At 31.6% G+C, this 16,395-nt stretch overlaps 1 protein-coding gene across 1 annotated transcript in view; it reads right to left on the reverse strand.

Moving 5' to 3' along the window:
* LOC132746870 (uncharacterized) overlaps positions 1 to 16,395 on the reverse strand; it is a 68,881-nt gene that overhangs the window by 32,860 nt on the left and 19,626 nt on the right. The window contains exons 3-4 of the mRNA XM_060736146.1: positions 3,626 to 4,642; positions 1,558 to 1,607 (exon numbers count right to left, since the gene is read on the reverse strand). Of these exons, the coding sequence (XP_060592129.1) occupies positions 1,558 to 1,607; positions 3,626 to 4,642 (1,067 nt within the window). The remainder of the gene's footprint in view (positions 1 to 1,557; positions 1,608 to 3,625; positions 4,643 to 16,395) is intronic.

Below are 16,395 nucleotides of genomic sequence, written 5' to 3' on the forward strand. Positions count from 1 at the left end.
CTAAATTCCAGTGAATAGTTTTCATATTTTCAATCATCAACAATTTAAAATTTGTCAGATAATGATGACATAAAGGGAAATAATTACTGCCAAACTGTCTTAGCAAATAAACAAACCTCATTATTTACCCTTCGATGTTTACGTTCCCATTTCATGCCAGGTAAAAGACAATTTAAACAGTTACACAGCGCAAGACAACATGGCGGACATTCCCCGTCACAATCCCCACAGTCTATAAATAGATTACACCCTAATTCCTCCTCCCAGCATTCATCACTCTCAGAATGGCTATATTTTGGCTTTCCACAAATTTTGCACAATTTTTCTTTCTTCGGACGTTTACAACAAGCAAACATTGTTTTTCAAAATCGCTTGATTTATTGTTTCAAGAGACTTTTTTTAAAAACACTTATAAATTTAATTTGACCCTAACTACAAAATCTTTTTTTATTCATTTATAACAAATATAAGTTCCAAATCATTATTTTACAAATTATCTTAATTTAAAACTTTCTTTTTCAATTTTTGCGAAATATTTCAAATAAAGTCAAAAACAACAATCCTTCAAACATCTGGTTGAAATTCACAGTCCAACCAAAATAAGTTTACCAGTATATTTAATTTTGATTATTTTTCAATTTTATGTAGGAATTTGTAATATGATATTTGACAAATTACTAATTTACTCTAAACGCTCGTTAATCTGCCATGAAACACACCATACCCAAAAATTATGCATTAAAGGATAAAGAACGCAAGTTATGTACATGAACAAAATCAGCGTCTTTATAAAATAATTAGCCGGCCTTGGTTGGTGTAAAATAATACATCTTTATATCATTGTGACAAGAATTAGCAAGAAAAAAATTGTGTACCAAAGTTTTATTTGCTTTTGATTATAGTCATAAATGCAAATTTGATACAATGATTTATTCAAAGAGAAAAATACATGTTTAAAAATGTTTTTCATATTCAAAAGTAAGTTGAAACATGCATAACTCTGACATTAGAATATTTTATTGAAACAAACATCTCTAATTTTTTTCTTTTTGGCATTTTATATTATTTTTTAATAATTCAATGTCTATTGTGGGATTTGTACCCTTAACAGAGAGAGGCAAGTAAATCTAAATCAGAGAACTTAATCACTCAGCCAAGGATGCCAAACTTTTGATTTATATATTCCTCGATTATACAAATAAATAAATAAAATATGAAATAAAAACAAACAGCTTCTTGTCTTTATCAGCATTACATAACACATGTATTTACTGTATATTAATGATCAATTCTGACTACAGAAACAAAATGTTACTAATACACAGGTTGGTGTTTAGATTTATTTATAGGGTCTACTAATTATGATGTTATAAAGTAGAATGTTTAGTATAACTAGATCAATATGACATCACAGAAAAATGTTGACCAGCGGAAAACATCCACAGATGATCATAACAACAATGGTGCTATAATGATGTTAACTAGCTAGAAAAATTACCATTTAAATATTGGCCTGTTATTAAGCTGTTACATGTAGAGTAAGGTTAAGACAGTTACCTTTCTTGGTGATTTGGCCTCTTCTTCGACTCCACTGTCCGAGGAAGCATCTGTAATTGTAAGAAGACTATTGATTACTGTTTGTTTTACAGAAATTGAAGTAGCATTACATCTGTAATTATGAAAAAATAACAATTACCGTATAACCTTTAGAATACTAAAAATACTACAAATTGATAAAATAAAGGGAAGAAGTTAACTGTTAAGGCAATATAACTATCATGTACATGATTAATTGAAATCTTATAATGAAGAAATTTATATCATTCTATATAAACAGTAAAATATGCTTAAAAGTGAGGATGAAGCTTTTCGAGAATGAAAGAAAAATCAAATGATTATTTTATCAAGAGCTTTATATCATGAAATTAATCTACATGTTACACATAAATTTAAAGCATTCACTATGCAACAACTGTTAAAGAAACTGAAGTGGTGATAAAATGGTAATAAAAATGCAATAACAAGAAATGTCCAAAGCATTACTGGCAATATACATGTATATGTTACAATACTTATTTTTACTCTAGCAAAACTCAGGAAAAATATAATTAAAGTTTACAAAGGGAGGTAATTCATACATGCTAAATATCATGCAGTATAAGAGTTACCTACCACTATAGATTTGGATAATGTTAAAGGTGGGTATATAATAAGTAACATTTTAATATGTTGTTTTTTTCTTATAATTTAAATATCAAGAAAATGTCATGCAAAATCTCTTAAAAGTCCAAACGTGTCATTTTCTCAGATTCAATAGTTATTGTGTTGTTGGTTTTTTTTGTTTTGTTTTTTCAGATTTGACAAATTGGCAGACCTTTGAAGTCTTGTCACTAATGCTAAAGAGTTCTCTGTTATAATAAGCCTGAATCACAATCACAAAACCATCAACATGTTTTATTTACTTGGTTTAATTTATATAACAAAAGGGTATAAACATAAAAAGTCACAAGTATATAGCTCTATGTAAGCTGCAGCCAAATGATATTCCCTTTTATAATCATTACCCTTCAACCCTTTCTCTTATACTTAAACTATTATATAATCAATAGGATGTTCCTCTATTACATCAACACTAAATAATTCCCCCTTACCTCCTCTACCCTACCTCAACCTTCAGACTAATGAACATCAGTCATGTCATTAAATTTAAGCCAACAAGAACTTTATTCAGAATATGATTTAAAGAATAACCCCGAAGTAAGCAATGAAGTATTTGAAGAGGGTTTAATAATGTTCAAAAGCTCTATATCAATTAGTGTGCATTACTGCCAACAAAGTCTCTTATGTTAACAACATATACTGTACTTTACATCTATCTAAGTTATGATAATAAAACAAAACACACACATATATCATAAAAATTAACAAGACTAGTAACTAAATTAAATAACAGTAACTAAATTAAATAACCTATCACAATTAAAACACACAACTAAAATAATATAGTAAACAAGCAAAACATAAGATGTGAAATAAACTAAAAATAGAACTACATGTAGTTATTAATAAAACATGCAGAAATACAAAGCTAAAACATACTGTAAAATCATCTTTGTTAAGTTGGAATTATGGAACAATGTGTTAATAAAACAAGTTTTGGAAACGAAAATAATAATTTTATTTCAGGGTGATAAATGCCATGACTAATTGCACACCACAGCATGCCTTTTTTGTTTTCAAGGACTTTAGAAACAATTATAAAATCCATGAAGATTGTTTCTTGTGTTAGAATGATGATGTGACAGTAGTAAAATAAAGTCTAGATTACATACAGCCACACAATGTATAATGCACAAGCATAGAGATTATTTTAAGTAGTTCATCAGTGCTCTCTCATGCAGTCATTTCCTCTAGTAGGAAGCTACTTTAACAAAACTGGGGAAAATATCAATAGTATCAGACAAAAAAATATTGGTGCCTTAGCACACTGAAAGTTGCCAGATAAACTGCAAACTTTACTTGGAGAGATGCTGGAATTTTTGTTGTTTTAAGATGGGTTTTTTTGTAAATGATGACAGAATGTTGAAGCACTGATAAAAGTAGAGATGGCAAATATTAAAATAACCTTTAGCATTGTGGCGTGCTGGTGCTGTTCTCGGCCGGTGTAACCGCGGAGGAGACGGAGGTGGTAAGTCAGCCTGTTTACCAATCAATGTGGGTTTCATCCTGGGAAGTTTTGGTATCACTACGTTATCATCCCAAGGGGGCAGTTCCAGAGGTTTCTTAGTTTTAGGTTTTGGAATTCTTCGTCTTCTTGGTGTGCCTTCGCATTCTGACCTTGAATCTAAAGATTCTGTTTCCTCGGAAGATATTTGCTGGGATCCCTGGGAAGTTAAGTCTGGTGTTTCAGCACCTTCTGACTTTGGAATGAATGGATCTTCTCTGTGAATATTGCTCATTATAGGTTCAGACATAGGTCCAGGGTGAGACATTTCAGAAGGGGAGCTTATCACATCAGAGTCCATATCACCACCACTTTCTGTATGTACATAAGGTGAGACTGACCTTTCTGGTGACTGTGACCTTCGTAATCTCTCAGGATCCATTTCAGGATGCCATGAATCTGGGTCAATTTCATCATTGTCATAATCAACAGGTCCATCAAAATTCTCCCTGTCATCATCCTGAACACTATCATCGCCCAAATAATCATTTTCAACATACTGATCATGTAAATTTTGACTAGGGTCTTGACTAGAATAATCACCTCTGGCACTATGATCTTGAACATGAATATCTACTACATTATTATCCTCCTCCTCACTGCCACCAGTATATTCAACTTGTCCAGTCATCAATGACTCACCATATTCATTCTGATATCCTAAAATTTCACCAGTACTCATATGTCTCGGAATTTCACCCTTTTGACCTACACATTCACCTTGACCTTGATTAATGTATGAAGGGTCAGGAAGGCCTATACCAGCCTCCTGATCAAAGGACACATGTTTGTCATCACCATTTGTCATTTGTCCATTTTCATAACATTCCCCTAACAAATCCACAGGTTGCTGTCCATTATTTATACTAGCCATTTTATTTTGTGGAGCAAAAGGGTCAAATTCACTTCCATCAAAATCTGTGAAAAAAGAAATTGCAATTTAAACCACCACCAAATAATCATCCATTCTAAACAATACTAAAAATCAACCTATTAAGTTTTTATCATCCTGAAACATTAAGATTTTTTTATCAAGTTGATAATCTATAGCATTTTCAAATGTCTAGGTAATATATACATTTATAAAATCCTGAGTGAAAAGTTCATTGAAATGCATACAACTTGACATTATATCATATTTTGTTCATCTGCAATATGAGACAGGAATGATTCACCATACAGTGGTGGCCTGCAGTGGCAGCCTGTATTTTACTATATTAAAAGGATGAGATATCCTGTTACAAATTTCATTACGTTAGCAAATAGAAGCTTTAAATATCCAGCTGAAAAAACCTGCCACCCAAAAATAAAAATATTTTACCCATTGCCTGGTGTCTAAATTTTCATCAAATATTTAAGATGTTATAAATAACATAATGAGCGTTATTATAAAGATGGAGCATTTTGGTCTGTGGGTTGATGAAAATCTGAGTGTCCTTGCTTTTACTTGTTGGTATATAACAATACAATATATGTATTATCAAGCTGGTAATTCAAAGTTAAAGACCCTACTACTTCCCCAATTAAGTCATGGAGCATTATCTTGTAACCTACATATTTAAATAAAGTAACATAATATATCTATTCACAAATCAGTTTAATTTAAAAAGAATCATGTAAAGCAATAAATGAAAATTTCCTTTACCAATCCAGGAATTTATGAGTGAAATGAAGATAGATGGAATAGAGCAGAAAGCTATCAATATTTAACCTATGTATGACTGGTATACAGCCAGGCCAGTCAGTACATCCGTGCAGTATGACTGGTATAGAGCCAGGCCAGTCAGTACATCGTGCAGTATGACTGGTATACAGCCAGGCCAGTCTGTACATCTGTACAGTATGACTGGTATACAGCCAGGCCAGTCTGTACATCTGTACAGTATGACTGGTATACAGCCAGGCCAGTCAGTACATCTGTACAGTATGACTGGTATACAGCCAGGCCAGTCTGTACATCTCTACAGTATGACTGGTATACAGCCAGGCCAGTCAGTACATCCGTGCAGTATGACTGGTCAGTACATCGTGCAGTATGACTGGTATACAGCCAGGCCAGTCAGTACATCTGTACAGTATGACTGGTATACAGCCAGGCCAGTCAGTACATCCGTGCAGTATGACTGGTATACAGCCAGGCCAGTCAGTACATCTGTACAGTATGACTGGTATACAGCCAGGCCAGTCAGTACATCTGTGCAGTATGACTGGTATACAGCCAGGCCAGTCTGTACATCTCTACAGTATGACTGGTATACAGCCAGGTCAGTCTGTACATCTTTGCAGTATGACCAATATACAGCCAGGTCAGTCTGTACATCTGTGTAGTATGACCAATATTCAGCCAGGCCCGTCTGTACATCTGTACAGTATGACCGGTATACAGCCAGGCCCGTCTGTACATCTGTACAGTATGACTGGTATACAGCCAGGCCCGTCTGTGCAGTATGACCGGTATACAGCCAGGCCAGTCTGTACATCTGTGCAGTATGACTGGTATACAGCCAGGCCAGTCTGTACATCTGTGCAGTATGACTGGTATACAGCCAGGCCAGTCTGTACATCTGTACAGTATGACCAGTATAAGCTTCAATGGCAAGCCAATATTAGAAATTCAGGTTAAAGGATAGAATAAAAAATACTATAATTTTATCAAATCTTAGTATTTTTTTTAAGTACAATGTACTTTTCAAAATTGTCAGCTAAATTTAAAAGAGAAACAATACATGCCCTATAACTCTATATTACATCGGAGATATCACTTTCTTTGTTACAAAAAAAACCCCCTCCACAGAAACCCTAAAATGTTTTGCTATTAGTATTGTAAAAATGAAATCAAGCATTTTGAAGAGAACATTAACACCAAGTTTTATAACCTTACAGCTTTTTATTTGAACTGAAGGTTTGTAATCTACCAGCATTTCACAGCTCATTTATATGTTAAATTGGCAGATGGTGAGGAAAAAACTGAATTTTTATGTGTACCATACTTTTTCAAATAAAAGAACCAAAACATTCTTTTCTTATTCATGCCTAATGTTGAAGTTTTGATCCAAATAAATACATTCTATTATGATTCTGTGGAATTAATTAAGTATCAAAGTTCAATAGACATATTGTTCTTCTCTTACTTACTGACTAAAATTATCTTGCATTTTCATATTAAAATATTTCGCTCAAAAAAAAGTTTATTATTCTTATATCATTTCAGCATTTCATTCAGATACTATGGACAAAAAGTTCGATTTTCAGAAAGTTGAAATTCATTATTTTTATTGTCTTTCTGAACAATACCAAACACCACCCCACCCATCCCAGTAAAATTTTATCATAAGAAATAAATATATTTTATTACCAACAATTGGCAGTGAGTAAGAATACATGTATATATATTTAGTTTAATGATATGTTACATGAAGATGTGCTGCTTTAAACAAGGCAATTTGGCAAAACTTTTATTTTCTATCTAGAGAGACAATCTGAGATAGATTAACTTCTAATAAATGTCAATGCCTCCAGAAATTGTTAGATCACCAGAACTTTTATTCCTACAATCAATATCAAGTTTGTGCAATATTCCAGTACAAACTTGGCACACAATTGACATTCATGTTTAACTATTTAGGCTGTTCATGAATACTATAAATTTTATGAAGTATAACATTAAAGAAATGTTCCAGTTAATTGTAACCCCTCCCCCATCCACAATGAAGAGTAGGGCTTAGAGGTTGAAAGTGCTTTTATGTCACAATGTATTTTGTGCTGGCAAAATAGAAAGTATGTCAAATTCACTGAGCAGGGGGGGTGTTCATTTTAGTGAGGATTTTACAATTTTACTTCCCTGCAGGCATGGCGTGTTTCATGGATTTGACATTCACAAAATTCCTTAGGGTGGGGTTGAGGTTTCTTGGATTATAACCTACTGATGAGCAATATTATTTTTATAGGTACGTGAATGATTTCAAACAGTTTTCCCCAAAATCCAGTTTGCCTAAGCTATTACAAGTATCTTATTTGTTTTAGATAGGCTGCTTTCAGTAATTTTGATAAATAGATTTGACAGGAAATTGGCACATCTTAAATGTAGTCAGATTACATTCCAACAGAATGATAATACTTTACTAATTCTAATTAATGTACTCATGTTTATCTATATGCAATTAATGATGGTATAATTGTTCCCAATTGCTGGTTAAACCACAGATGAAATATTTATATGACTGTGTATATAAATAAACCAGTTTATTAAATAATAATTCTTGGACAATACAATTTATATAGTAAACAGGTGCTGATAGTTATTTTGTTCTTGATGATCAAGGGGTGATTTTTTATGGTAATTTGACCGTTACTGGCCTGGCAAATGTGCCGAATGCCTGTGGTCAATAAACCAATGATGTCATGAAAATTATTTCTCTGCTCAATACAGCTTAAAATATTCCTATCAATTTTCTTTCTTTTTAGCATGTGAGAACAGAAATCAATTTTTCATGTGTTGTATGACAGTAATATAATCAAGCATTGGTTTATCATTCAAATAATTTGTAAATTATCACTCCGGCCTATTGGTCTAAGTTATTATATTACTGTGTGTTGGAATTATTCAACAATAATGCACTATAAAGTGATATCTACCTTAATCTCTTCAACTGAATACATACAGTTTAGCTAACCTTATAGTGCCCTTTATAAAACATCTAAACTGTTAAACATTTAACCCTCATTTCACTAATTTTTTCAAAAATGAACACTGTGAGATGTCCCCTGAGATGCTTTTTTGCCAATTTTCCAGGAGAAATATAGTACACAAATATACTGCCAAGAGCTGCTGGCTTGAAAAAACAGATATTCACTTAAGCTGTTAAGATGTGTATCTTTTACAAAACCTAGATATCAGAAAGGTTAATTTTGATAACTTACATTTGATAAAATACAACTATTTACATTTCCCGTAATAAAAATAGCAATGTGTATGTGTGAGAAGTACTTACTTCTTGTTTACATATAGTAAAATTGTTATTTCTGTCACAATGTTGGAAAAAATCATTGAAATGTAACAGTTGATCATAGCTTGATAATTACAGTAATGATAAATTATGTGAAAGATCAGTGATTGTAAAGAACATTTATATTTCAGATATAAAAACTAAAATTGATTTAGCATGACAAAGCACAATGCATTCAACTTCAAAATTCATTTAACTTCTATTTAACTATTTCCCTGCAGACTTTTTGCCATGGAGTCTTACCATGTTTTTTATATGGGAGATTTCTCATTCTAAGTTTGAAGTTTCATGATGATTAGAATCCAATATACTTATTAATAAATTAAGCTGATTATTAACAGTATTTCTGGAAATTATATGAAGAGTATCACATATGATGCTGGTGATATTAGTACACATATATTTCAAGTTTGAAGTAAATTGCTGAAGAAATAAAGAAGTTCCAAGTTGCAAGGAGAGATAATTCTAAAATAATGACAGCTAGACTTATGAACCTTATCAGATTTATTCATTGAGGAAGTATGAAGAAAATATCTTTAGAAATGTCGTGGGGACATATAAATAATTTCATAGCAAAACTTTAAGTTAAGAATGTACATACTAATATAGGTGCCTAGGTTATATAAACCTTGTATATATGATGTGGCTCAAGAAATGTTCATTAATTTGAAGTTTGTAATCACCCCAAAGTTATAGCTAGTAAAAATATATTACTGCATAAAACAGAAATCTTAATGTGGACCCTGCAGTGACTATAAAAATCAGCTTAAAACAGTTATTTAAACTGCCTTCAAACTAATCATTTACCAAATGACCTAAAATATTGCACTTTTACATTTTCGTGGGAATGGTATAAAATTTGCACCTAAACAAATATAAATCTGAAATGTTAAAATAAGCAGTACCTTGATTTTGCTTCATCTTTGTATTTTCACACAATACTCTTTATTCCAACTTAAGTTTTAATTTATAATAAATAATTTTACTATATAAAATGTATAATAACAATCTTTATTTGTAAACAGTCATTTTCCAGGTGAGAGCATATGTACAGGTGTGTGTCAATTGTATAATTATAGAAAACAATGGAACTGTTACAGTACAGATTAAGTTTCATAAACATTTTAATGGAATATCCTATATAAGTGCACATTTATGACTAGGTTAAGGATTGGCATGATTAAAAGTTTTCTTGTTTTTTTTTCAGATAGCATAAAGACAAGTAATTAAAGGAATGACAAGTACAAAGTAAGGATATAGATCCACTGATCAGTCCACACCCTTAATAACTTCCACAAAAGTGGTAATCAAGTAAAATGAAGCAAACATGGTGACCATTCAACTTCCATTGCTTACAGCCCTATAAGTCATCATTTTGGATTGAATCTAAGCAGAAGTATGTCTAAACCTACTGTCTCTAAAATGGACGGGATCAACAAACAAGAGGGCCATGATGGCCCTGAGGTCGCTCACCTGTATATAGGGCCCCGGAGCGGGGCCAGTTTAAACCCCAGGGCTTTTATTTGAACAAACTTGGAAGACACCCATAAGAAGATGTTTCACGATGTTAAGTTTTTACTACACACATATAATGAAAAACAATGATCTGCCCCCTCCCTCACACCCGCCAGGGCCAATTTTAACCCAAGGGCTTTTATTTGAACAAACTTGGTAGACACCCATAAGAAGAGGTTTCATGCTAAACATCTAAGCTGTAGCTCATTGGGTTTTTTAAAAGAAGATTTTTTAAGCTTTTACTATACACATATAGTTAAAAACAATGACACCCCTGGGGCAGGGCCAGTTTTGACCCCAGGGCTTTTATTTGAACAAACTTTGTAGACACTTACTAGAGCATGTTTCATGCTTAATATCTAAACTCTAGCTATTTGGGTTTTTTCAAAGAAGATTTTTAAGTTTTTGCTATACACATATAAGGAAAATCAATGACCTATGGGGCAGGGCCAATTTTGACCCCAGGGTTTTTATCTGAACAAACTTTGTAGACACTCACTAGAAGATGTTTCATGCTTAATATCTTAACTCTAGCTATCTAAGTTTTTTCAAAGAAGATTTTTTAAGTTTTTGCTATACACATATATAAGGAAAATCAATGACCCCCAGGGTGGGGCCAATTTTGACCCCAGGGCTTTTATTTGAACAAACTTGGTAGACACCCATTAGAACATGTTTCATGCTAAATATCTTAGCTCTAGCTCTTTGAGTTCTTTAAAAGAAGATTTTTAAGCTTTTACTATATACATATAGGGAAAATCAATGACCCCCTGGGGCGGGGTCAATTTTGACCACAGGGCTTTTATTTGAACAAACTTGGTAGATACCCATTACAAGATGTTTCATGTTAAATATCTTAGCTCTAGCTCTTTTGGTTCTTTAAAGAAAGATTTTTTAAGTTTTTACTATATGCATATAGGGAAAATCAATGACCCCCTGGGGCGGGGCTAATTTTGACCCCAGGGCTTTTATTTGAACAAACTTTGTAGACACTAAGTAGAAGATGTTTCATGCCAAATATCTAAGCTCTAGCTCTTTGGGATTTTTAGAAGAAGATATTTAAAGTTTTTTCTTTCGGCTGCCATGGCAACCAGAGTTCTGCATGGAATTAAATTCTTTGAACAATTTTTAAAGGTGACCACTAAAGGAACATTCCTGTGAAGTTTGGATGAAATTGGCTTAGTGGTTTATGAGGAGATGTCATTTAAAGTAAAAGTTTACGGACGGACGGATGGACAGACGGACGCCGGACGAAAAGCGATCACAAAAGCTCACCCTGTCACTTTGTGACAGGTGAGCTAAAAACTAGCTACCAGCATTATGTGCTTTCTCAATTTATTTAGATAGACTTCTTACTTTATTCTTAGAAAGGAAATTGTTTAAAAAAAGAAAAGATCTTATTGTATATCAGAAGAGGATTGTTAGAAATTACAGATAGACGTGTAATTATGTATTATAAGTTTTATATTAGTAACTTCACAGCCTAGTATAGGAATCTACACCCCTGGTTGACTTTTGCAAAAAAAAGTAACAATATGCTTGAACATAAAGCTAATTATTATTTTTCTTTCTTTTTTGTCTTTTTTTATGTTCTTAAATGTCATTTTTGATAAAGTCATTCTGTAAATATTATGATAATAAGTCTCTTCAGATTAAATAAAGTGATAAAACTAAGGTATTATTTTTATTAAGGTTAACCAACAAATGGTGTTTCAGTTAGAATATAATAGTATCCTATTTTTTAAACATTTCTTATTTTCAAACTTTATCTTTCAAGTTTATATTTATCAGTTGAAGTTTTCCCTCAAGGGTTTCTTGACATATGACATTTTTACAGTAGAAAAATATTTAATAGCAGATTTAATAGATAACAAATCACCATAGCTTGTAACATGGTTAAATATAGAACATAGTAAAATCATGTTTTATATGTCCCCTTCTCAAACTTACATTTACATTCTGCACAAATTACATTATACAATGTTTCATCAAAGACTACATGCTGTTTCTTTACAGAAGAAACTAAGCAACTGGAGTTTCAAAATGTGCAACATTGAGATATATGATACCTTTAAAATAATATAAACTTTAGTTTGCTTGTTTTCACAATTTCAATTATTTTTTAATTTTAAAACTGAACCTTGATTAACACAGATTATAAAGACTTTGAAATATTTCAAGATTCCAATCAAAATTGTACTACATCATTTCATTGACTCAGATTCAAGATACATTAGCATTTCAAAGTCTAATAAATTTAGACATTTTGAGATAAATGAATGAATTAAATATGTTTGTAAACTAGAACTATCGCTGAATGCGATTCATACCCCCACCAATGTCCTTGACAGAAGACAACTTGGAAAGGTGGTTAAGGGAATAACTTAAGTGACACAAATACATAAAAAGAAATTATCTCTGGTGAAAAAAAGACTACAGTCTAACTTGCCCATGCGACCACGTGTATTAAGCGACTTTTGTCTTAAACGACCACTTTAAATTCCCCCCGATCATTTTCTCTCTATATCTTTAATGTATTAAGCAACTTTTCCTCAACGCGACCAGCGACCGCTAATTAGTCACCTAATTGTGATCAGTCTTTTCATTAAACGACCACTTTTACCTGTCAAGTAATTGTGTTTTTAGAGAACGCTGCCTCGTAAAGTGACAAGTGTCAAAAATCAAACACAACAAATAAACGTGTGAAAAACTCTATTTCCCAAACCGTTTTAGCGTATGCAAATGAAGTTAAGTATATGCGTGACGTGTATTATCCAATAATATCGAATAAACAATGCAACGCTCCGCCCCTACTGAGATGGTGTATACGCTTCGCTTGTTGACATTACGACTGCATTGAATTGACCTTGAACTTGATCAGCAATTAAATTCATCGTAACAATTAGATGTAGTTTGTTTATTTCAAACGAAAAAATGCACAACAGAAAGTATCTTCACTAATGGGGTTTTCGTGTTGGAGTAAAGGACAAACAACGGAGAAGTAAAAAAATTCTGGAAAAAATGTCAAACATGTACTTAATGGATCAAAACTGTTTTGTAAATAAATATCAAAAAGTTTTTTTACATAAGCATCCATTTAGATTATCAGAGCGTACTAATTATTCAACATTTATATAAAAATGATGTTAAAAAACATTCCCACCGCATTAGAAAGATGTCATGTATAAATTTTGACTTTTATATCATGCTTTGTCTTAAGAGACCGTTTCATTAAGCGACCGTTTTGGGTGTTTCCCTTGCGCGGTCGCTTAATACAAGTTTGACTGTAATTGTACAGGTAATAGTAAAAATATCTATTATCAAATCATGTTCGAAACAGTTACAAATAACCTTTCATTTTCCCAATATACTAAACTTTTTATAAGTCAATTTTTGACCTTCAAGTGTGGCCTTGACCTTCAGCTGGCACAAGGGTAAGATGGGTTCTGCACATCGCCCAATTGGAGTGAACATTTGAGTAAAGTTTGAAGAAAATCCTTCCATTAGTAAAGAATTTATAGAGCGGACACAACATATTGTCTAGTATTGATTGTATGTAAATTTAAAGACTTAACAAGAGCCACCGCCGGGCGGGGGCAACGCTCGACTTTTTACTTTTTCTAAACGCAAACATAGAAAGGTTTGAACATATATTAACGTTTCCTTTTTATAAATTTAGTTTGTCTGTCTTGTCACATTAGTTTTCTTTATATATTTTGTATATATATGAATAGAAACATTAAGCATATTTCTAAAAATAGCAACAGTACGCAATTTCTTAAAATAGCAACATGACGCAATTTCTCAATATAGAAAAAATGACGCAATTTCTAAAAATACAAAAAATGACATAATTTCTAAAAATAAAAAAGTGATGCAATTTCTAAAAATAGCAACAATGATGCAATTTCTAAAAATAGAAAAAATTGACGCAATTTCTAAAAATAGAAAAAATGAAGCAATTTCTAAAAAAAAGAAAAAAATGACGCAATTTCTAGATATACTAAAATAGAAGTTATGACGCAATATCTAAAAATAGAAATTATGAAGCAATTTCTAAAAGTAGAAAAAATGACGCAATTTCTAAAAATAGCACCAATGACGCAATTTCTAAAAATAGAAATTATGACGCAATTTCTAAAAATAGAAATTATGACGCAATTTCTAAAATATGACGCAATTTCTAAAAAATAGCACCAATGACGCAATTTCTAAAAATAGAAAAAATGACGCAATTTCTAAAAATAGAAATTATGACGCAATTTCTAAAAATAGAAAAAATGACGCAATTTCTAAAAATAGCACCAATGACGCAATTTCTAAAAATAGAAATTATGACGCAATTTCTAAAAATAGAAAAAAATGACGCAATTTCTAAAAATAGCACCAATGACGCAATTTCTAAAAATAGAAATTATGACGCAATTTCTAAAAATAGAAAAAATGACGCAATTTCTAAAAATAGAAAAAATGACGCAATTTCTAAAAATAGAAATTATGACGCAATTTCTAAAAATAGAAATTATGACGCAATTTCTAAAAATAGAAAAAATGACAATCTCTAAAATTAGAAACAATGACGCATTTTCTAAAAATAGCAACAATGACGCAAATTCTAAAAATAGCACCAATGATGCAATTTCTAAAAACAGAAATTATGACGCAATTTCTAAAAATAGCAAAAATGATGCAATCTCTAAAAATACTAAAAATAGAAATTATGACGCAATTTCTAAAAATGCAATTTCTAAAAATAGAAAAAATGATGCAATCTCTAAAAATACTAAAAATAGAAATTATGACGCAATTTCTAAAAATAGAAAAAATGACGCAATATCTAAAAATAGCACCAATGACGCAATTTCTAAAAATAGAAATTATGACGCAATTTCTAAAAATAGAAATTATGACACAATTTCTAAAAATAGAAAAAATGATGCAATCTCTAAAAATACTAAAAATAGAAATTATGACACAATATCTAAAAATAGAAAAAAATGATGCAATTTCTAAAAATAGAAATTATGATGCAATTTCTAAAAATAGAAAAAATGATGCAATCTCTAAAAATAGAAACAATGACGCATTTCTATAAAAAAAAAACAAAAAAACAATGACCCAATTTCTTTAAATAGAAACAATGACGCAATTCTATAAATAGAAACAATGACGCAATTCTATAAATAGAAACAATGACACAATTTTAGTTATTGTTGTTGTTGTTGTAAATATATATATATATAGACACACACACACCAATAAATATTTAAATATGGTCATTTACTGCACAAATCTGAGAAAATTCAGTAATTTAACCTTCAAGGTCAAGGTCATTTAAGAGCCCAAGCAAAGTTGGGTTTGATAAACAACAAGGTCTGGTCCTTAAGAATGTTCTCTAATAATATGAAGTTGATCCCTTCAATAATAGCAAAGTTACAGTCAGTGACCGCCAAAACAATGAAAATTTCAATAATTTGACCTTCAAAGACAATGTCATTAATGTGTGAAGGTCAAGGTCTTCCGGTATATCTTTAACAGTAATCTTTGAAGATTATTATGTTCAAGTTTCAGGACAATCCATTCAAAAATAACAAACTTACAGCCAATAAAAGCCAAAAAAATGAAAATTTCAATTATTTGACCTTCAAAGTCAAGGTCATTTATGAGTGAAGGTCAAGGTCTGGCTGGTTATTTTTAAGGGATATCCTTAAAGATTATTATGTTCAAGTTTGAAGACAATCCATTCAAAAATAACAAAGTTACAGCCAATAACAGCATGAACAAGCAAAAATTGGACTTTTAACCTTGAAGGTCAAGGTCATTTATGGATGAAGGTCAAGGTTAGTGTGGTCTACTGAAAGGTCTTGTCCCAAGGGTTGTTGTGGCCAAGTATGAAGACAATACACAAAGAAATAAAAAAGTTATGATCCAGGTACAAGTTTTCGGACGGCAACGGCAACGGCAACGGCAACGGCAACGCCGACCTGACTGTAGCAATACCTCTATTTTTTTTTTCAAAAAAAAAAGTCGAGCTAAAAAGGGGCATAACTTTGTCAAAATCCAATACAGAGTTATGAAACTTGACCTGCATATTGTAATTGTGACACCTCATATATCTTTTAAGTTTCAAGCAAATACCTATGCTTGTTT

Source organism: Ruditapes philippinarum, unplaced genomic scaffold (assembly GCF_026571515.1).
Source record: "Ruditapes philippinarum isolate M1 unplaced genomic scaffold, ASM2657151v2 ctg1153_1_1_1_1, whole genome shotgun sequence".
Lineage (NCBI taxonomy): Eukaryota > Metazoa > Mollusca > Bivalvia > Venerida > Veneridae > Ruditapes > Ruditapes philippinarum.